This window comes from Dioscorea cayenensis, chromosome 7 (assembly GCF_009730915.1).
Source record: "Dioscorea cayenensis subsp. rotundata cultivar TDr96_F1 chromosome 7, TDr96_F1_v2_PseudoChromosome.rev07_lg8_w22 25.fasta, whole genome shotgun sequence".
NCBI lineage: Eukaryota > Viridiplantae > Streptophyta > Magnoliopsida > Dioscoreales > Dioscoreaceae > Dioscorea > Dioscorea cayenensis.
Genome location: NC_052477.1, coordinates 25,943,424 through 25,965,614, shown reverse-complemented (window position 1 = coordinate 25,965,614; position 22,191 = coordinate 25,943,424). Strand labels below are relative to the sequence as shown.

Sequence of the window (22,191 nt, the reverse complement as noted above, 5' to 3'; positions counted from 1 at the left end):
TCAGCATGACTTGGATGGCGTTGGAGAAGAGAGGTTCAGAGACAATGGAGGGCGTCGGCGTTGGTGATGGGGTTAGGCGAGAAAGAGGAATTAGGGCCAAGGTCTTCAGACGAGAGAGAGAGAGAGACGAGTGATAAGATGCTGATTAGGAGAGAGAAAATATGATCCACGTCAGTCGTGCAACCATTTCGGAGAAGAGTTTCGTTCTATTTAATGTACTTTTACAACTTTCTAATAAAATTATATTTAATTAAATATTTTATTAAACTATTTTAAATAAAACATATTTTTTTATAAATTTTATATTACTAATTAATTTTAATCAATTTTTTAATTCTTGTAAAATAAATAAAATAGACAAGGAAAAAAAGAAAGGACAGGGGCAAATCTGTCAAATGGAAAATAGTAGGGGCAAAAAGGTAAAAGTGATTCGGCATCCATGAGGAAACGAATCGCGAGTTTTGGTCAAAGTCTTTCATCGTGGGAGGTTAATGGCGCTGAGGACGAACGCAAAGCTGGCTCCACACTCTCTACCTTTCCATCCCCTTCGCCATCCATCGATGCTTTTTTGCATGAAAAGCCTGTAGGGTTTATCAGTTATCACTACGCGCCGTCGAAAAGAAGGCTTCTTGATGCTTCTTCTGGTAAAAAAATGCCATTTTTTCGATGAATTTGGCTTTCTTTGAGGTCGGTTTGTTTTTTTATTGATTGAATTTGCGTGTCTTGGGCTCTTTTCCTGAGTGAATTTTGGCAGGGATTTGGTTTTTGAAGGAAATTTCCCTTCTTTTGATTGATCTTTGTTGAATTCGCGTTTCTTTGTGTCTTTTTCTTTCCGTGTGAATTTAGGCAGGGGTTTGGTTTTTGAAGAAGATTCCTCTTATTTTTGATTTACCCGTGATTGAATTTGCTTCTCTGGTCGGGAGAGTTTTTTTCCTGAATAGATAGAATTTTTCTTTTGATTCAAGGTTTGTGCTTCCTGGTGTCAGTTTTTTAGCGTATTTTGGCAGGGGTTTGGTTTTTGAAGTAAAATTCCCCTTCTTTTTTTATTCATCTGCGGTTGAATTGGCTTTTCTAGTATGCAGAATTCTTCTGAATAGAACTTTGCATTTGATCCAATTGTTTATTGTGGTGGTGTTTTTTTAATTTATTTGTATTTTGATTTAGTTATAATGTGGTTTTTGTGTTTTTTCTGAAGAATTGCTAGTTTAATTATATATTTCGTCTTTCCTGGGCCCTTTCTTTATATATTTTTTTAAATTATTGTTTTCTTAATTTTGTGGAAGGGAAGTAGAGAGATGAAACTTGATATTCTAATCAGTGTTCTGGTGAACTAATTTGCTTGTTTGTTACAAAATGAAGGATAGGTGGTATCCTTTTGTGATATCTGATTTTTGATTGTTTTTATCCGTGAATTAATAGGGTTAATTTTTTTGCTTTTTTGCGTGTTTTGTGCTATTGATTTATGAGATCTGAATTGTAGAAATTGGCCATTTTTTTAGCAATTCTATATAAGGTTTACATGAGATCACTTATGACCTGATGCAAACTTAATGTTGACTTCATTCTTTGCTTTTTGACTAAAGACTTACCTGAGTCTATCCTTGTTATTTTCTTCGGTTCATTGCTATGCTATGGTTGCCTTTTTAGTTGGTTTTATCTTGTTTTCCAAGCCTGATTTTAATAAGGACCATGTTCATAAAAACATTTATTGGACAAAGCAATAGCTTGCACAATGTTCCTGTGAGCTGTATAGCAGACAAAGTTCAATCCTTATCTTAATGGATAGTTTTGTTCATATGTGTATGATGAAAGAATTATTAACTATAGATATAAGGGCTCCTAGAATTTGGACAATGCTACTCTTATTTGTTAAAAAGTTTCTTTTTATTTATTACTTTTACTGAATATTGCAAGCTATCTACTGGGCCTTGAATATTATGTTATAGCAGCAGATTGCAATGGCTTTTGATTTTTAATGCTTTCGTCATTACAAAATTGTAGTAGTTTTCATGAACTTTTAAGACTGGATTGATCATCTAAACCAGCCATGGTGTTCTTGTTTCACATAAACTCTTCAGGTCTAAAGTTGAACTGTTGTCTGTTGGAGAAGCTATAGGAACTGAAAATATTGCTTCTTGCAATGGGGGCTTCCAATTCTAAAATGGAAGATGACAAGGCCCTTCTGTTGTGCCGGGACAGAAGGCGCTTTGTAAGGCAGGCTCTTGATGGAAGATGCTTACTGGCAGTGTCGCATGTTTCTTATATTCAATCCCTCAGAAATACTGGAACTGTGCTTAGAAAATTTGTGGAGTCTGATGCCCCAACTGAATCTTCCTTGAATACATCAACATCGGCAACCCCTGAACCTCTTTCTTTGACAGACAAGTCAGCTTCACAGATCTCAAGCTCATCTCCGGCTCTTTCACAGCATGTAGAAGCAGTTGAGTCATTTTCCCCGGTTCCTTCACCCCTCAGTTCACAGCATTTTCATGTAAACAACATGAAAGCTTTTAGAAGTTTTACCACAACAATCAAAGAGAAGCCACCAACTCCCAGTAATTTCAACTCTTCAAACTGAGGTCACCACACCCAAAGGAACCACATCAGTAACGGATGAGGATTCAACTGCTGAAACTCCGCTACCTCCTGAGACACCTCCATGGGATTATTTTGGCCTCTTCCACCCAATTGACAACCAATTCTCCTTTCAAGAGGACGCTCCTTTGAACCTTGGATTAGACAATGCTAGTTATGTTAAACGTCTCAGAGAAGAAGAAGGCATTCCTGAATTGGAAGAGGAAGGAGAACATGTCTCTGGTAATGGAAGGGATGACTTTGACTCAGAGGATGATTTTGACCAACCTTTGACTGAACCCCTAGTTCGAACGTTTAAAAATAGGAATGCAGCTTTGGATTCCAACCCAACCGCAGAGTCTTCTGTCAATGAAACTGAGAAAAATTCTATTTTAGAAGCTAAGCAGTTAAATCAGGAGAAACTGATGATTGGGGATGGTATGCATGAGACTGATGAAGCAGCTCCACAGGCTCCGCCAAAAGAACCATCCATTGTGTTTACTGCCTATCAATGGGCCATGAAAAGCAGCATGTTTCTGCAAATAAATTTGCCACAAAGGATTTGATGACATGCGTTTGGGAAATTGAAGATCTATTTCTAAAGGCTTCTGAATCTGGAAAAGAAGTTCCCAGGATGCTGGAGGCTTACAAAGAGAACTTCCGCCCTTTGTTCAGTGAATATAAAGGTCAGCTTAAAATGTTTGGGCCATTACATATACAAATGTCAGTTAATACATAATCACTGTTTTACATCTTAGATCCTTCAGTAAATCAATGGACACTGTTTTTTATCATAGATCCTTCAGTAAATCAATGAACATAGTAATTCTATGAATTATTTCTACACCTTCTCCTTTTGCAAGATGATCTTTTTCTCCTTATCTTTTACAATGACAGTTTCCGACTTGAATATGTTTTGCAGCTCGCAGATCGAAGGCATCTGCTTATCTTGCATCTTGTGTGGGCTGGTGCGGCGAAGAAACCCCTCTTCATGAGGGTAGGTTCTCCCCTCCTGTTTTGTGGCAAAGTTTGTTTCTCTCATTACTAGTCTTGAGCTTTCTCTCTGAATTATTCAATCTAGTAAATCTCGTATATAGTACAACCTATAAAAATAGAATTGGTTCAGAAATTTCAGTGTATACTTAAATCAGTCTTTGTGAGCAATGCTTAAGAAGATTGTATGAGAATCGCGTATTCTTTGATGTGGATGTCAAAACCAAATGCTCAATGCTTTTATATCAAATTTCCATTGAGTATGATGCATTATAGATCAGTTTATATGCCATGCTTATCTGTTATCCTGTTTCTGCTTTCTGCCAGAAAGCAAATGCAGTCAATTTATCCTGAGGGTGGCAACCACTTTCTTCATATGGTCTTCTATTTGAAATTCAATCTTCTTTGCATATCTTTTTCACCACTTATGCTTTTGTGGGTACATATATGTGTTGCAACGCACAACACAGGTATCAAATCTATGTAGTCTCAGGCAAATTGCTTGGTTAACACGAACACTCAAGCAATGATTGTACTCATGTTCTGATTTCCTGATTAATTTATGTTATTCCGCTAAATTGTCATCTTTGACATTCTGATGCATAATAGAGTTTCTATATGCAATAATAAATCCTATAATCAATGTGAATATACTGTCTATGTCCCATTTTTGGATCAATAATTGGTCATCTAACATCTTTCATTAATATGCAGAATCTGCTCCAAATGAGACAAAGTATTTAACCTGGCATAGGTCGGAATCATCTCTCTCTTCATCATCAAGAAATTTAATTGGTGTGAGTTCAAAAGATGATGGTGCAAGCTTCAGTGACAATATACTTAACAGCAGATTTATGAATTCAGGTAGTCATGCATCAACGTTAGATAGGCTGTATGCATGGGAGAGAAAGCTCTATGATGAAGTCAAGGTAGGGTTTCAACTTAAATACTTTGGTGGTTGTCTTGTTACATTTAATTCTTTTAATGATTTGAGGGACAATTCTGAGGCACACTGCCTCATTTACAGAACACATAGAGCTCACCTTTTTCAACCACGGTTAAATACAGTCATTCATATTCATAATGTTCCAATCTTGCTCTTCAGTGATAACTACATTTAATGGAATTAATGATCTCAGTCAGTGCACTTTTGGTAAACTAAGTGTTTATGAACTTCTATAAGACAAATGCCCCAAGAAGGTTCATTTTGTTTATATGATCATAAACATTTTTGTGTTGAACTGTATCAGTCAATTCTTTTGAAACTCATTAAGAGAAGAGGTCTATCAAAAGATAAACCACATTATAATGAGATGTGAGATACTGACTTATTGGAGATTTTTTTTTTATGGTTTTAGTATCTAGTTAATTAGAGAGATTTCAGTTTATATCATTCTTTTTCCTTTGAAAAGTTCCGATCCCTTTAATGGATTATTTTAACTTCAGGCCAGTGGCATCATTCGAAGAGAATATGACGCGAAATGTAGGCTGCTTAGACATCAAGAATCCAGAGGAGAAAGTCCATATAAGATTGATAAAACCCGTGCTTGTGTCAAGGACTTGCACTCAAGAGTCAAAGTATCAATTCATAGAATTGATTCTATATCAAAGAAGATCGAAGAATTAAGGGATAACGAGCTCCAACCACAACTAGAGGAGTTAATTGAAGGGTATGGCTCATGGTTTTATCCTTTCGCTATTCTTGTTTCGTATCACTTGTGTGTTTCAATTCTTTATCTGGTTCTTAAATGCAGGTTGGCACAAATGTGGGAAAGGATGCTCGACTGCCACAAGCATCAATGCATCATCATCTCGTCAGTGTCCAACAATGGCAGTGCCAAAGTCTCAGTAAGGCCAGAATCTCAACGGCAAGTGGCCGCCCTCGTTGTGTTTGAGCTGAATTCTCTCTACTCAAGCTTTACCAAATGGATCTCTGCGCATGAGTCCTACTTGGAGGCCATCAACGGATGGCTTCTCAAGTGTGTGTTCCCTTTGAGGCACAAATCCTCGAGGAGCAGGAGAAACTCAGAGTTTTCTCAGTTTTCTCCACGGAGAGACGGGGCTCCTCCCATCTTCGTGACGTGCCGGGATTGGTTAAAGATGCTCAGTGAATTGCCGACACGTGAAGTGGAGGGTGCCATAAAAAATCTAGTTTCGATCACAACTCACTTCTTGCCTCATCAAGAAAAGATTCATGGCAATTCAAAACCACTTTTCTCGCTTTCGAAGAATGCAGGAAAATACGAAGAACTGAAAGAAGGCATTCAGAGGAATGAAACCCAAGTTGATCAATGGAATCTCGACGGTTTTCAATCGGGTCTTGCAAACCTTTTGTATCAATTGAAAACATTTGCGGAATCATCATTGAAAAGCTATGGTGCTCTTCAGATGTCGATAGAGGCTGCTCGCGAGGCTTATGAGAAAGACTAGAACATGAATGCCATTTTTTTTGTCTTTTAACTGCAAAAGGTCGGTAAGAAAACTGATCATATGATTCACAGAAGGTATTATGAATAGATTTTGATGTATTTCTTTGGCAATTTGTAAATGATGCAGGGGAATAAAGAGAATGTATAAGTAGTGCTTTGTACATGTGTTGTGTATAAAAGTGTTTGTTGATGAGTTTGGTTGGTGAGATAAGAAGGCAATTGCATAATAATTTTGTGTACAGTTGTTGTTGCCATGCTCCATGGGAAAGTACTGACTAATAAAGAATTTTGCATTATTATTATTATTATTAGTATTATTTTGTCAATTTAAGGTTTTGTTTTACTTATGTATTCATTTGGATTCTTTTAAACTGTTGATGTTCTATGAATGTTCGTACAGTTAAAATATAGTGGTGCAGTGATAGTAAACATAGATACAAATATGTTCTTAGGTGGGTATTTAGTTTTTATAAAATTTTATTGTATGTGTTGATAGAAATTAGAATTTAAACGTTAGAATTATTTAAGTGATTATAATTATTAAAGTGATTATGTGTATTTCAATTTTTTACTATATTTATTTATAAATACAGTATCACTATTTCTTAAATATTGGATAACTATTGGATTTATATATCTATATATACAGTTTTAAACCTTTTCATTATTTTATTGGTGTAAAATCTTGTTTTTTTAAAAATAATTATTACAACGAAGGTAAATGTAAATTTGAGAAATTTTATAAATATTAATTAACCCTGAATGCTATAGAGTTTTTATTGAAATAAATTATCAAAATAGTAAAGAGTTATATAAATAAAACAAAAATATTCAATTGGTTGACTATAACTACGTGGCAGTTTCCAATTGGTTGAATATTCAATAATGAGGTATTATTGAAGATACTTTTCCCACCTCGGGATCCTAACACGATCATCCCCGTTAAAATTTCATAGACTATATTACCCTTCAACAAAGACCTGAATCAATCCTCAACAACGTCTCTTTTGGTCATTTCAGGTCAAATATTAGCAAACAAACCCAAATACTTCCTGATAAATTACAAAATAAACTCTCGTCATGGTTTCAATAAAATTATCAAAAAACCCCTGTAATTATAATAATTACAAAAAACCCCCTCATTTTAGTTCTATTTATTGTGAGGGCGGCCGATGAAAGAGACCGAGAGCTTCGTCCGTGTTTTCGGGCTTTGGTTTTCTTTTGCGAGCCTCCGTCGTGAGGAGGAGAGCGAGGAGGAGGGCCGAGGAGAAACCCTAGATTTCTAGAGATCCAATTCTAGGGTTTCGGTTGGAGAGGGGCCCTTCTTCTCTCTTTCGAGATGGAGATCATTGGCAAGCTGAGAAACCTTGATGCGTACCCGAAGATCAATGAGGATTTCTACAGCCGGACTCTTTCCGGGGGAGTAATCACCATCGTCTCGACCGTTGTTATGATCCTCTTGTTTTTGTCGGAGATCAGTCAGTAGTTTTTTCTTCTCTTGGATTTTCTTTTAGGTTTTGGTTTGATGGATTTTGGAATTTGGTTTGTTGATTTGTATGTGGAGGGATTGGAGGGAATCGTAATGAAGGTCATTGATGATTTTTAAATTTTGGGATGATTTGAGTATTTATAGGCATTGTTTATGGTTTAGTATTTGTGCCTGTTGGATTTGGACATTGATGCAGGGGCTTATATATGGATGATTTCTCTAAAGATGTTCTCTTGTGTGGTCTTTGCGTTATTTTTTTCCTTTTTTTTTTGTATTATTTGAGTACTTTAAAATTTTTTTGGACATTTAATTGGGATTTAATGGCACTAGTTCATTGAAATGCCAATGAACTACTTTATTAGAGAATTGCACAAAGTAAAGGAAAAAAAGAAAAACAATAGTGCTGATTCTTCCCTTCTGTTGACATTGGATGTTTCAAGCAGACTTCTATTTTTCTCGTAATTCTTTCTAGTTTAAAATGCCTTTTTAATGCAATTTGAAGGCACCATAGAAAGTGAAATGCCATAACAGGCCAAATAAAGCGATCAAGCTCAACTGTGTGTTGTAGGATCTAGCCTCGTAAAACTATAAATAAGAGGTGAAACAACAGAATAGTCTTAGGTATTGACACGATTGCACATCCTTTGTGGTGCAGGAGGTGTTTTCATGATTACTGATTTCTATTTTATAGTTTGGCTTTCGTCTGATTTTATTGATGGTATCATATTTATTTATATATATTTCAAAGCCCATAGCTATATGCTTTGTGGCATTGGAGATCTTCCAAGTTTGTACAGCCCATGATGGTGTTCTATGTTGTTGCTGCAGGATTATATCTATATGCGCCAACCGAGACTCAGCTCATAGTTGATACTTCAAGAGGAGAAAGATTTCATGTCCATGCAAGTGTTATTCTAGTTCTCTCATCAATTTCAATATGCTTTGGTTTTTGTTGTTTATTTATATCATCTGCATATGTTTCCTGTTTAGTCATTAGATTAATATGAACATTTAGTGGCGGGATTATGGATCTTGTGCATACATTGGATCGTAAAGCTTGTATACCTAGTTTTTTTTCCTTGATGGTTGGCTTACTATTAATATAATAGCTACTTAATTTCTATGATTGAATAGTATTACTGTATGTGATTTGATTAGGCTGATATGAGTTTTTATCCTTGCAGTTTGACGTTACATTTCCTTCCCTCGCATGTTCACTTCTTAGTGTGGATACCATGGATATCAGTGGAGAGCAGCATTATGATATTGTATGTTTACAAATTGGTGTTTTTTATATTTTGATGTTTTACTCTTGTATAAATATCAATTATGTGTGCTTTTATGTTGAAAAATGGATTCTAAGTTTTGATTGTATCTTTTAATGCAGAGACATGACATTACAAAAAGAAGACTAGATCATCTTGGTAACGTGATAGAGTCAAAAAAGGATGGTGTTGGTGCACCCAAGGTTGGTTTATATGATTTTTACATTTAGCACACAAATTATGGGTTCAAGTATAAATGGAAATTTGGAGGTTCTTCAAAAGGGCTATCTTTATTATTGAATTTTTTTATGGTCATATTGGAAATTATTAAGTGAACTTTTGCACTGTCATTACATCATTATGTGAATATTGGCACTTTCATGACATCTGAACATCAGGTGTGCTTGCCAATGACTATTGCAATTTGTACTACTTATTTTGTTTAGCGGATGGGGTTTGAGATATAGAAAATTATGGCCTGTGTTTGACTGCGCAATATGCATCTTAACAATGGTGTTCTGTATTTATGAATAGTATTGTATAGTTAATTTCTGCAAATTTAATATAAATATCATTTCTAGTTGTAAGAATTTTCTGACTTCTACTACAAGGACGTGGGCAAGCCATTGTGCTTCTAATTCTTAGTGATTTATATGCTTATTTTCTATAACAAGCTATGCCCATTGTCTTTCGATGCTCACATACCACACCAAGTTTTTCAAAAAAAAATTTTGGTACAGGAAATTTCTTTTATTCTTTATGTTAATGTTTAATTCTGGAGTTTGTGTATGTAATTTGCTTCTGAAACTAGTTAGCTATATACACCAATGCTATATTACTAATTGATATTCATATGTGTAGAAGACATCATTCTATATTCCAAGAAAATATAGAAGCTTTAGTGTTCTCCATCCACTTTGCTTGAGTCTGGATTGAGTTCCCTACATATCTGGCTGTGCTTTTTAGTATACAATAGAAAAGTTTTGGCTTTCATGGACCTATTTATGTATAAGTTTATCGTGACTTTCTTTGTTTTTAGGTTTAGGTTGCAGATTTTCATACAAGCATATGGATATGTTTATTATGTTAAATATTGTGTCTTGTGCTTCATCAGATTGAAAGGCCTTTGCAAAAGCATGGAGGAAGACTGGATCATAATGAGGCCTACTGCGGTTCTTGTTATGGTGCAGAAGCGGTATTCATTTAAGCACCAAAATTTCAATCTCTCCCATTTATGGGACTGTTATTTCTATGGTCCTTCTGGGATGCTATTGATCTGATAATGGCATGAATATGATTGTGCCATCTTCTCATTTATTAATTGCCACATTCTTCTCTTATAGTCTGATGATGACTGCTGTAACTCATGTGAAGAAGTCCGTGAAGCATACCGGAAAAAAGGATGGGGTCTGTCCAATGCAGATCTAATTGACCAGGTCCATAGTGTTCCACTTTTACTTTTGTGCTTTTTTCTTGTTCACTTTAATAAATTAATTTTATTCTCTCATCGTTAGTTTGACTGGGTATTGGATCAAGATTTGCCATCTTTGAATTCATAAATATGTACCAGTGAATGAAAACTTAAAAATGATAGTGTTTTGGTTTCTTTTGGAGGCAGCTTTTTACTTGGATCTGATGTCATATTACCATAAACTGATGTTAATATCCTATGGCTTAACTTTTTGTTCTTTGCACCCTTGATTCCTTGATTTCTTTCAAAATTAGAGCTCCATCCTTTATTTTTTTTCCATTGATACCCAAAAATAGCACTTTACTTCATGGTTAATGTGTATAGTATCAAACTCACAACTTTGCTTAGTTGCTCTATACGGGTGAGTCTATTATTATTTATAAAATAAAACATGTAATCTTTATATTTTAGTGTTACGTATGCACTCTTAGATCTTAACAAAATGCTTAGTAGCATGGGAAAATTTTAACACATCTTATATTTTTATAATCTTGAAAACTTTGGTTTCTTGGTGAATAGTCCATAGTATATCAATATAAATACACACATACTTGATGCTTTTCCTCTATTCGGTATCATTTAATTTTTATTTTTTGGTCACATGCTTAGTGTTTATGTGGAATCCATTTTGTTTCTTCCCAGCACCCTCAGAGATTGATGTTTATTAATGTGTTGTTTCAGTGTAAGAGAGAGGGCTATGTCCAAAAAGTTAAAGAGGAAGAAGGTGAAGGATGCAACATCAATGGGTTCTTAGATGTCAATAAAGTAGCAGGAAATTTTCACTTTGCTCCAGGGAAAAGCTTTCATGGTGCCAACATTTTTTTGCAAGATTTAGTGGCTTTTCAAACTGAAAACTATAATGTGAGTGAGCATGTATATAGTGCATTTTTTCCTTCATGGAGCCTTTATTGCCTTTTCTTATTCTCTTTGGAGTTCTGAAACTAACATTTCTTCCTTTTCATGAGGGCAGATTACACACAAGATTAACAAGCTATCATTTGGTGATGAATTCCCTGGTGTTGTAAATCCCCTTGATGGGTTAGTTAAACAGATAAAGATATATTTGATTTTCTTTATTGTAAATAAGTCTAACAGTGCCCTTTTTCCTTTACCAATACCCCTTTGTTTTGGCTGAAAATCCAGTGTGGAGTGGACCCAGCCAACAACTTCTGGAATGTATCAATACTTTATCAAAGTGAGTACTGCATATGATTATTCCTTAATGGAAATTTACATCTGTTCTAGGTTTGCTTCTAATATTTAAGATTGAATTTGTATCTCGTGAGTTCTAGTATATTACATTTTTATTGTTTCTGATGGGTCAATAAAAACTAATGTCTTCAAGTTTTGGGAGCTTCTATGGTTGTTAGCCTTGATCCTTTTGTTAATATATTCTTTAGATATGTTGGCAGAAGTAGCAATCAGTGATTCAGTAATGAACTGTTTGCATTCTTCAGGTTGTTCCCACAATTTACACTGATGTTATGGGACGCAGGATCCACTCTAACCAGGTAAATTCTTATCTATTTGTCTCTGTATGCCTTGAAGCAATACCTGAAACATGAATTGCCATCAATCTTTCTGCAGTTTTCAGTGACAGAGCACTTCAGAGAGGGAAATGTTTACCCTAGGCCTCCTCCTGGGGTGTACTTCATCTATGACTTCTCACCAATTAAGGTGAGTGAATTTATATATACATACATATATATATATATATATATATGGCTTTATTTTTGGTGGATCCTCTGAACCTACTTGGAGAACATGACATGATGAACAAAAGCCACAATCATGAGTTTGTCCACAATGATTATGCTTTTTCTGCTGTTATATTATTGAACAAACTCACTCTACTTGTGAAGTTTTATAAAATGTATGAACCATTCAATAATAATGCCTTATCCCGTTTTAGGATGCATGTCATATGCTTACTGTGAATGTAATGAAAGTGAGATAACTTTATTTGGATGGATTGTCTTCTGTAAATAGAAAGGGTACAAATCATAATACGAATTCTATAGTATGGAAACAAATCATAAAGGATTAGGAGAAAATTACATAATATGGAAGGAACTAAAAAAGAAGAAAGGTGTATAAGGAAGTTTTAACAATAGGAAAAGAGAAATAAGAACACTCTAATAATAGGAGATTCTAACACTTTCCCTCAAGCTGCAGCATATGAATCCATCATGCCTGGTTTGGAAGTAATAGTAGCCAAACAGGAGCACTAAAGAGCTTTAGTAAAGATGTCTCCTAGATTTTCAGTAGCCCAATGAAGAGTAGAAATTTGGCCGTGAAGAACAACATCTCTAATGAAAGTAGAAAGTTTATAAGTTGATGCTTGCCAAGTTGACACGTAGACCAGATATGTTTGAAAAACAAGAGCGGACATGTTTTCCAAACTGACACTATTTGGAAAAGATGTGTGACTGGGCAAGGTTCCTATTAGAATGTGACTGGACAACGTTCCTGTTAGAATTTGTCTGGACGTTATATGGAAAAGAAGACCGGATGTGTTTTTCAAACTAATGGGATTCACATTCTAAGGATGACAAATGAGACAAATGAGACAAATGAGGAACCATTCTCTTTAACTTTTGAAGACCCGGATGAACCTATGATGAAGACTATGAGACTTTGTAATAGTGCAAGGAATAGAGGACACAGCCGGGCGACTTGGATGACTGTCACCGCCGGGACGGTGAGGTCGTTGGAGCGTGAGTGGATGAGCCTTAGACGACTAGGGTTCTTGAGACTTCTGATCAGGCTCTCGGAACCTGGCTCTAATACCATATGAATGCAATGAGGTTAAGATAACTTTATTGAGAAGAATTTTTTCTGTAAACAGAGAGGCGATAAATCATAATAGGAATTACATAATACGGAAAGAAATTATAAAAAAATTAAAATAGAAGACAATTTCATAATATGGAAGAAACTAGAAAGGAGAATGGTAGATAAGGAAGTTCTAACAATTGGAAAAGATAAATAAGGACACCATAGTAATTAGAGATTCTAACACTAACAATGTATTTTCAGACTTTCAATTGTAGTCTTTCTAGAGCTATCGAGTGCATTCATTTTGTTTCTTTTGACAATACAGCAACTCTTTTACCTTCAAATGCATAGTAAAGTTGGTTTCCCCTAGTTTTCAATTCCTCACCTTGGTAATTTTCTTTCAGAACTTTGTGATTATTCTTGTCAAACATGATTTCCACACTAATCTTAGCTTCGCAAAAGGATTTGTAGAATTTGTCTCTGATGTATTATCCATTTTATATAACTTTTATACACTCTGCAGGTGATCTTCACAGAAGGAAATACATCACTCCTGCACTTCCTGACTAATATCTGTGCAATTGTTGGAGGTGATATTGCAAACCATATAAACCATTTTGTTTTCTTAACAAATTTTCATCAAGCTAGATCCTAAATTACTATGCAATAGTAGGCGCATTATAACCCCAGTAGAACTTGTGTAATGAATGTGATATTTACTGGAGCTTGAGAATTTTGGGTTGAATCAGGTGTTTTCACTGTTTCTGGAATTATCGATGCCTTTGTTTATCATGGCCATCGAGCAATCAAGAAGAAGATTGAACTTGGCAAGTATAGGTGATCTGCTTCCAAATGAATGGCCCTGCCCAAATTTTCGAGTTTCGAAGCCCATGTGAAACTCTTGCAATGGAAATGGGAGTTCGAAAATCCTAAAGCGAGGAAAGGTGATGCAGAGATAGTCCATACAACTTCAAATGTCATTTTATGATAATCTAGCAGCACCATACTGGACTGGTTAATTTGAGCATCCTGTACAATTTCTATTTCATTAATGTTGGTTTTCCCTCTTATTTATCTCCTTCTTGGTATTTATTGATCTAATGAATTGATCAGATCTGTTAATTTGTTTGTCAAGGTGTACTTAGTTTTTGAAAGCTTGTACAGCAGTTTGCTGTTGCAGAGTAATGTGTTGTGATTTTGTCCCAAGTATCTTTTTTTTCTTTAAAAATATGTTTTTTTTTCATAGTGTTCTTTTGTCACCCAAATAACAAGCGGTGAAGCTGGTAAAAAATCCTTGATGTGTGATTAAACATAATATATATATAGGAATTCATCAACTCCGGATGTTCGAACGTTCAAAAGCTAGACTAGGAAAAGGTAGAGGTAAAAAAACCAGACACAAATCGGTGCAAGAATAGTAACATGAATAATAACCAAATATATACTTGCATGGAGAATGGGTGGTTGGGTGTCTGGTGGAGTTTATAAGACTAACCAAATATAAGACTGTATACTTGCACGGTTTATAGACAGAAGGACTATCATTTGAGGGAAAATAGGAGGAATTTTCATTTCAGGGAAAGTAGGGAGAAAGTAGTCTAATTTTTCTCTTTTTTGGTGTTCATTGATGTTGAAGTGGGGGAAGTAACACTTCCCTCACTTCCGATTGAAATAGATTTTGAACTGAGTTTATTTCAGTATTTTTTTTTTATTAAAGTGGAGAAAAGTGGGTCAATTTATAAAAATTAACTTTTTTTTACTTCTAAAATTTTTTTTTCCTCATAAAACTTCATCCAACATCTAAATCCTTCGGTTCAATTATCAGACAAATAAACATCAGAAGTTGTGAAAATGATATCACTTTCCCCTACTTCAGAGAAGTGGTACTTCTCCCATTTTTTGATTTTTCTTTATTTACGGTGAAATGAACGTCCTCTCAATCCAATGACTGAAACATAAACATAGTAAAATTGAATTTTATGAAAATTCATACAAAATGCGCTATATATATATCATTTATGGAACTAAATGGATTGACTTCTAAATTTGGCATTGTCAGGGGTGATAATGTAAAAAATCTAAAATAAACTCGTTGTAAACAGCACAACCACGTATCATCGTCCTCAACCTGAAAAGCTATATAATATACCTAACGTGTCTCCGAGCTCTCTAATGGCGAAGCTTCCCCCAAACCCTACCCCTCTGCTTCATCGATTCCCAAACCAACCTTCCAATCCTCCCCATGGATCACTACCAAACCCTAGGGCTGAATCGCAGTGCCAACAAGGAGGAGATCAAGGAAGCCTTCCGCAAATCCGCCCTCAAATTCCACCCAGATAAACACTCTCACTCCTCCGATGATGCCAGGAATGAAGCCTCGCTTCGATTCAAGCGTGCATCCGAAGCCTATCAAGTTTTGATCGATGAGCGTAAGCGCGCCGACTATGATCTCCGGCTTCGTTCCGCTGGATTCCCTCGGTGGTCTGGAAAAGGTCCTCAATCTTCTTCATCTCCTCCTTCTTCTTCTTCTTCTTCTTCTGGGTATTACCGGCCGCCGCGAGCTCCAGCGTCGGAATTCGATCCGGCTATCGTCTTCCGGTGGTTGATGAGACGCCGGACTCTCATCGAGCTCGCCGTCGCCGGGTACTAGTCCTTCAAATTTCCCATTTTTTTTTATCTCTATTTGCTTCAAAGATCCGTCTCATGACATCATTAATTGTTGAATTATAAATTTATTATGCCAAATTCTTAAATCATTTCAAAACTTTAGAAAATTTTGGAAATTTTGTTTCTTTGTTTCATCAATAATGATTTAGCTTAAGCTTGTTGATAATGTGCATCTATGATTTACTGAATTTTGTGGTTATTTAATTAGATAGTTTTTTTTTTCTCCAGTGCTTTGCTTGGGGCTTATATTGTGATGGAGGATAGCTTGGAAAAAGTTTGGAAGAGGAACAATGCTGGGGTATGTTGTCTGCTCTTTTCTGGCTTCCTTTGGGATTCATGAAAATTGATTATTATGGTGTGTTTTTGGCTATAATAATTATAATAATAATGAAATTTATGGTTGGTTTGGTTGTTTTTCATTGAGGGGGAAAAATTGAGGAATTGATTGAAGGAAAATAAAGGACAAGTAAAGAGAACATAAAGGAAAATTGCATTCTTGAGGTTGTTTGATTGAAGAAAAAAAAGAGGGATAAGGAAATGATCTTATCCATCTTTTTGTTTCTCTTGCTGGTTAATAGTTCTTCTTGAATTATAAATGTTTTTAGTAGCCACATTCATGAATTATAGCTGTTTGTTTCTCTTGCTGGTTAATAGATCTTATTGAATCATAAATGGTTTTTGTAGGTTCCATATTATGCTATAAATTTTATTTTAGTTCTTTATTTTTTTAAAAGGCAGATAAATTCATTACCGTGATTAGTCTCATTGTAACTTCCCCTGATAATTCAAGATCATTTGGCATAATCTTAGAGTTTCATTGTTGCCATAAATCTGTCAATGAATTCATCCATGCTTGATGCAATTGCAGTGCTGTCTGTAGCCTTTCAGTTCATTAACTCAAAAACTTTTTCCATCCTTTAATTTTTGTCAAATTTTATGTTCTGTTGATCTCACCTTTAAGAATGTAGATTGCATTTCAACTTCTCTTTACAGCACAAAGTAGTTTCCTTAATCAAGTATGCTAACTATTTTTCTCCTCCAAAATGAAGTAAATTAGTAATTCCAATTCTTGATGCAGTCTCCACTGAATCCAGTGAGTTTTTAGTGTTCTTGTTAACCATAACACAACACACGGCCACATTGAATCTGTGTTTGATTGATAATATTATAAAGACCTGCACATTCTAATAGATTTGTGTTCATTTCTGCACAGAAATCATTTGAAGAAACAATAGAATCCATCAAGAAGGGAGGAAAATCACATAAAGATACCAGCAAGTAAATCTCATTTCTTTCCAAACAAGCTCGACATCAAAAAGATACCCCGACTTCAGTCAGGCTTGTGATCACATCACATAAACCCAAAATCAGAAGTTCTTCACTGTAAATTACTACATAACATTGCAAAGCAAGCATATTAACATTCACATATATTATGCCAGTGTATGCGTCGGCGCTCAAAATAAAGGTACATGCCCATTTTAAGCAACTTGAGTTTCAGCTGTATCTTTCTCTTTAACATCCTCATTATGTCTATCTGCATCTTGATTTGCATCGGTTGCCGTCTCATTGCTTTCATTATCATCTGCATTTCTAGGGTTTTCAGAAATTAGCTGGCCAACTTTAACATATTTCTCCATGAACTTGTATTCCCAATCCTGCAAAGACCTCCAGCTCTGCTGAGCTGAGGCCTTCAAGGTTCCCAGTGAGATCATTGTGATCAAAGGACATGAGAGCTAAGGCTCTGCTTGCATCCCTCCCTGCAAACAGTGCATATGGCCCTCCAGGTCCATAGAACATCCTGCATGATAATTAATACTACTCAATAACACCATTCATAGTTAAGATGGTAGCCTTTGGTTTTACTGATATAGAAAAGGTTCATAGGATTTGTGAACATTATAGTGTAACTGAATCACACTCAGATTATAAGCAAAACCCAGTAAACAAAGCAATGAGCCTCCAAGTAGCAGAGAAGAAGATGGGGAACTAATAGACACTACTAATAAAGTAAACAATAGTTTAGCAAATATATATTTTTTTGTGATGAAATATGTACAAATCATGCCAGACATGAAATTACTACCTTAATACACCTGTGTTCTCATCTGCATGAGTACTCACCTCCTGAGCTAGGAGGCAAAAACCCTATGCAAGGATCAGGTGCAAATAGAACAAGTGGTCATTGGCTTTTTGGCATATATCTTCAATACTTTCAAAGAGGGTTTAAGTTAAAAGTTATATATTTTAGCAAGTATTTCACTTTCTGAAAAAACAAAACTTAGAAGTTACTCAACTTTACTCCACTAGTGACATTTCACTTCAATTTCTTCTTCCCCTTTTTCTTCGAGTGAGATGAAAGAAGTGGGAAAACATACGGTAAAGTGATACTTTTTCTAGTGTTTGTTCTGAAGGAAGTGTGAAGTGTGATGCCACTTACCTCAAGAAAAGTCCGGAACTGGGGAAAAGGTGGAATTTTCCACACTTTTACTTTACAAACGCGTAAGTGAAGGAAGTCAGTCATCTCACTTCCTTGACACACACTTAGCACAAAGAAACAAAACCTAAAGCCCTAATTCCACATCCCTAAATCCTCTTTGAAAAAAATGTGGGATTTTGGACTTCTAATAACCTAAAAAAATCATTGATAAGCTCTAAATCCTCCAACCTAAATCCATGGATTTCATTCAACCATCAAAAAATTAACAATTAAAAGAAGAAAGATGGGTAGAAACCCTAACCTGGAACGAGATACATCATAGATCTGGCCTTTGATCGCCATGAGAAGAGGTTTCTTAGGATCAGTCCCATCGTAGGCCTTCAGCTCTTCAAGAGTGACATCCCCAAGCTGTACGGGCTCCGGCGGCGGCGGTGGCGGCTGCATCGGCTCCGGCTCCGGCTCTGGCTCGTCAGAGACGAACATCGAGGAGACGAGGCGGTAAGCGCCGAACATGAGAGCCAGGATGGTGAAGAAGGCCGTCAGAGAGAGCCCCGTGTAGGCGTGGATCGTCTCCGCCATCGCCGCATAGAACGCCATGCTGCTTCTTCTTCTTCTTCTTCTTCTTCTTCTTCGCTTGAGATTAACGTTGAAGGGTTGCTGTACTTAAATGGGGTTTTTTTTTTGCATTTACAACCCTGAAATTCTATATAATTACATGTAGTGGGAGTCTTTGTGTGAGTTGCCATGCTGTTTCAAGTAGGGTTTGTCTTTATGGTCGCTTCTTTGGGGGTATACTTTTGGGAAATTTACTTTTTGAATTCTTTTATTTGTCCTATGTTCTTCATTGGCCATGAAGTATTGCTTTTTTTTTTTAGATTTGTTGTAATTTAAACTATTCTTTTACTATTTTAATTTAATGTATATATACACACACAGAAAGGTTGATCTGCAAACTTGATCAAACGTTCATATCTAGGAATAGTTTGCAGATTGCCGCCCAATTCAAATCCAACGGATTTAATTTGGAATGCTATAAACAATAAATTGAGGTGAACAGTGCATAACATATGATGAATTCTCAATGTCGGATTTCTAAAAAAATTTATAAAAACCCTAGCACTTTCTAATCTTACCCAAATCCATTCTCCACACCATTTTATCTGTTTTTTTTTTCCCTTGTACTTCTTTTTCTTTTTATAATCTACAAACGTTCATAAAACGTCCGCAGATTATATTTTCTCTATATATATATATATATAAATTAAAACTAAAATCTATTATAAAATGACTCATAGTCCAACGGTATTGGTCACATTGTGAAAAATGAATGTGAAGCATTTAAAAAATCTCGAGTCTTCGATTATGGGTACATGTTTGTTATCTAAACCCCATATCCTCATTTGATAGCATATTTGTGCATACACTATCACTTGTGTAATAGAAAAAAAACAACTATTAATTTATAACATAATAAAGTAATTGGTTGTTGACATTAACAATATCCTCACAGCTTTTAAATTTTGAGTTGTTGAAGAAATAATGGGAAAATATCTAAAAGTAGATATTTTCCTTCTTTTTGGTCCACAATTAGAAATCCCAGATGCTTGTGTTGTGCCCATGTGCTCTCTTCCATTGGAGTGGCATTTGCATATATACTTTATTAATGTTGTTATATTTTGCTTAAATACGGTTAAAACATTAAATTAATAAAATTAGCTATATTAATATTTTTCGATTTTGCTTAACCAGACTTCGTGGGTAAATAAGCAATTTTTCTTTTGGGAAATTGCCCTGCAATCTTGGTTTAATAAATTGCTCTTGTTTGTGGTCCTTAACTTTGAACCGTGTACTTTGTTGGTTGCAAACCCACCTTCCAGTCAAATTCTTGTCATTCAACTGATTGTTATTTCCTTGGCATAACACATGGTGGACTTGGTAGTCTACTCTAGTATATATATACATTTCTATAAATGTGTATTTGTTGTTTTGAGGTTATTGAAAAAATTGTAATGGATATTATTATTTGGTTTGAAAAAAAATTATTGCATCTTCAAGAATTCTTTTCTTTTGACTTCTTCCATCGTATTCAAAATTAAGTAGATCATCAAAGGATTAGCTCTACTTAAAAATTTAAATAGATCATTATCCAAAGTGTCAATTGGAGTTAATTTTTAGATAAAAGCACTACCATGTAGCTGTTTATTGAAAAAGGAACCCAAACTTACAACCAAACAGGAAAACCAGAAAAAGCAAAAAGAAACACAAGAAAGGAGGATTAAGTGCTAGAAAAAGGAAGAAGAAAAGCTGCAGAAATCAATGAGTAAAGCCATCATGGTTGAGCATTCTCATGATCCACTTTAGTTTCTCCATTCCCTTGTGAAATAAAGACAGATGAGTAGCTTTAATTCCTTCACCAACTAATGCAGTAACAACCTTGTTCCAAGCCTGATGAATTAAATCTGATCTCGGAAGAAGTAGGCAAGAAAATTCCTGGTTTCATTAATGCAATATGAATGTCTCCAATAATAAGCTTCATCATCCCCCGGGAGCGCATTCCACATCTCCTTTGAGCTGATATAAATGTTAGAGCATCTTTTCCCAGCTTCTCTAATAATTCCCATGGATGCAACTATAGCTTTTGACTCCAATTCAAATTCATGCATCCATTCTAGTGGGACCAAACCTCTGTACAAAATACCTTTGCATTAGAATCAATGATGATGAAATCAATCCATCCCTTACCTGTTGCTTTATTCTAAGCAGTTGCCAAGAAGACTCCCAATATATTTGGAGTAGGCCGGTTATGGATGAAAGTAATTAATCAGCTTATGGTTTGTTTTGTAAAGCCTGAATTCTTTAGTATGCTCAATAGCATTTTTGGCAATCTGAAGGAAATCAGGAACTTTATGTTTGAAAATTAGATTACACCGACTCTTCCAAATGTACCAAATTCCTAGTTTCATTAATGCAGTCTGAATGTCTCCAATGATAAGCTTCATCGTCCCCGTTGGAGTGCATTCCACATCTCCTTAGAGATGATATAAATGTTAGAGCATTTCTCTCTCCCCAGCTTCTCTAATGATTCCCATGGATGCAACTATAGCTTTTGACTCCAGTTCAATTCTTGCATCCATTCTAGTGGGACCAAAACCTGTACAAAATACCTTTGCATTAGAATCAATGATGATGAAACCAATCCCACCCTTACCCGTTGCTTCATTCCAAGCAGTTGCCAAGAAGACTCCCAAAGTATTTGGGGTGGGCCGGTTATGGATGTAAGTAATTAATTAGCTTATGGTATGTTCTGTGAAGCCTGAACTCTTTAGTATGCTGAACAACATTTTTGGTAATCTAAAGGAAATCAGGAACTTTATGTTTGAAAATTAGATCACACCGACTCTTCCAAATGTACCAAATGGTGGTAGCAATCAAAGAAGCAATTGCTTTGGAATTTCCATTCTGACTGAAATCAAGCCAATTCCCATAATCAACATTGTCTGGAATATTAATAGAAATAGCAGATAGATTCTCCACTAGTCTCCAAACAATTTGGCCTTTGATGCATTTTCTGAAGAGATGATCAGAAGTCTCTGAGTCAAGGCCACACATCTTGCATAGGTCGGGAGGACCTAAGTTCATATGTATAAGAAATCTAATGTTTTGATCTTGCCTTGAAGCATAAACCAAGTGAAAGATTTGGCTCTGGGAGACACATTAAGCTTCCAAACATTGGTCCACCCATGCCAATGTTGATTCACATTTTGATTGATGTTAAGAAAATGATAAATAGAACTAGCTTGTGATCTTGTTAATGTTGGTCTTGGGAAACCGCACCTAGTGATTTGCTTCCCCTGTGTGATTTTCCCATAATTGACCACCGGAGAATCCCAAACATTGCCAAATAATGAGTTTATAGCATAAGTATCCCAATGAGAATTAATAATAAAATCAGAAATCTAAATATTCTCAAAACCAATACTCATGTTAAAATACACAGGTTTATAAGCAATTGGCACTTCAAACATCCACGAGTGATAATGAACAGAAGTATCAGTAGGGTGGATCGGGAACACTAGTGGGTTGAG

General features: G+C 35.5%; 3 protein-coding genes and 1 pseudogene across 3 annotated transcripts; 3 read left to right on the top strand and 1 right to left on the bottom strand.

Moving 5' to 3' along the window:
• Window positions 1-1,445: 1,445 nt before the first annotated feature.
• On the top strand, window positions 1,446-6,186 carry LOC120264872 (protein ROLLING AND ERECT LEAF 2-like). Its single transcript, XM_039272748.1, is given in 7 exon segments — window positions 1,446-2,551; window positions 2,553-3,107; window positions 3,110-3,260; window positions 3,497-3,571; window positions 4,282-4,496; window positions 5,014-5,237; window positions 5,322-6,186. Coding segments are annotated over 7 exon segments (2,307 nt in total). The 5' UTR covers window positions 1,446-2,140; the 3' UTR covers window positions 5,998-6,186.
• Window positions 6,187-7,164: 978 nt separating this feature from the next.
• Window positions 7,165-14,201, top strand: LOC120264395 (endoplasmic reticulum-Golgi intermediate compartment protein 3-like). The gene is made up of 13 exons (XM_039272211.1): window positions 7,165-7,474; window positions 8,314-8,387; window positions 8,670-8,753; window positions 8,873-8,953; window positions 9,865-9,945; window positions 10,094-10,186; window positions 10,903-11,082; window positions 11,192-11,259; window positions 11,365-11,416; window positions 11,679-11,732; window positions 11,809-11,898; window positions 13,523-13,589; window positions 13,749-14,201. Exons 1-13 carry the CDS (start codon window positions 7,336-7,338, stop codon window positions 13,838-13,840), a joined length of 1,155 nt encoding a protein of 384 aa, XP_039128145.1. The 5' UTR covers window positions 7,165-7,335; the 3' UTR covers window positions 13,841-14,201.
• Window positions 14,202-15,139: 938 nt separating this feature from the next.
• On the top strand, window positions 15,140-17,155 carry LOC120264397 (chaperone protein dnaJ 72). The gene is made up of 3 exons (XM_039272212.1): window positions 15,140-15,642; window positions 15,895-15,964; window positions 16,880-17,155. The coding sequence occupies exons 1-3, from the start codon at window positions 15,242-15,244 to the stop codon at window positions 16,946-16,948; spliced, it is 540 nt and encodes a 179-aa protein (XP_039128146.1). The 5' UTR covers window positions 15,140-15,241; the 3' UTR covers window positions 16,949-17,155.
• LOC120264396 lies at window positions 16,923-18,936 on the bottom strand (annotated as a pseudogene).
• Between the last annotated feature and the right edge of the window lie 3,255 nt (window positions 18,937-22,191).

Coding starts and splice junctions, on each gene's coding strand:
- LOC120264395 (XM_039272211.1), top strand. CDS start 7,336: ATGGAGATCATTGGCAAGCTGAGAAACCTTGATGCGTACCCGAAGATC. Junction 11,260..11,364: donor GTTGTAAATCCCCTTGATGG/GTTAGTTAAACA, acceptor CTGAAAATCCAG/TGTGGAGTGGACCCAGCCAA. Junction 13,590..13,748: donor TATCTGTGCAATTGTTGGAG/GTGATATTGCAA, acceptor GGGTTGAATCAG/GTGTTTTCACTGTTTCTGGA.
- LOC120264397 (XM_039272212.1), top strand. CDS start 15,242: ATGGATCACTACCAAACCCTAGGGCTGAATCGCAGTGCCAACAAGGAG. Junction 15,643..15,894: donor ATCGAGCTCGCCGTCGCCGG/GTACTAGTCCTT, acceptor TTTTTTCTCCAG/TGCTTTGCTTGGGGCTTATA. Junction 15,965..16,879: donor GGAAGAGGAACAATGCTGGG/GTATGTTGTCTG, acceptor ATTTCTGCACAG/AAATCATTTGAAGAAACAAT.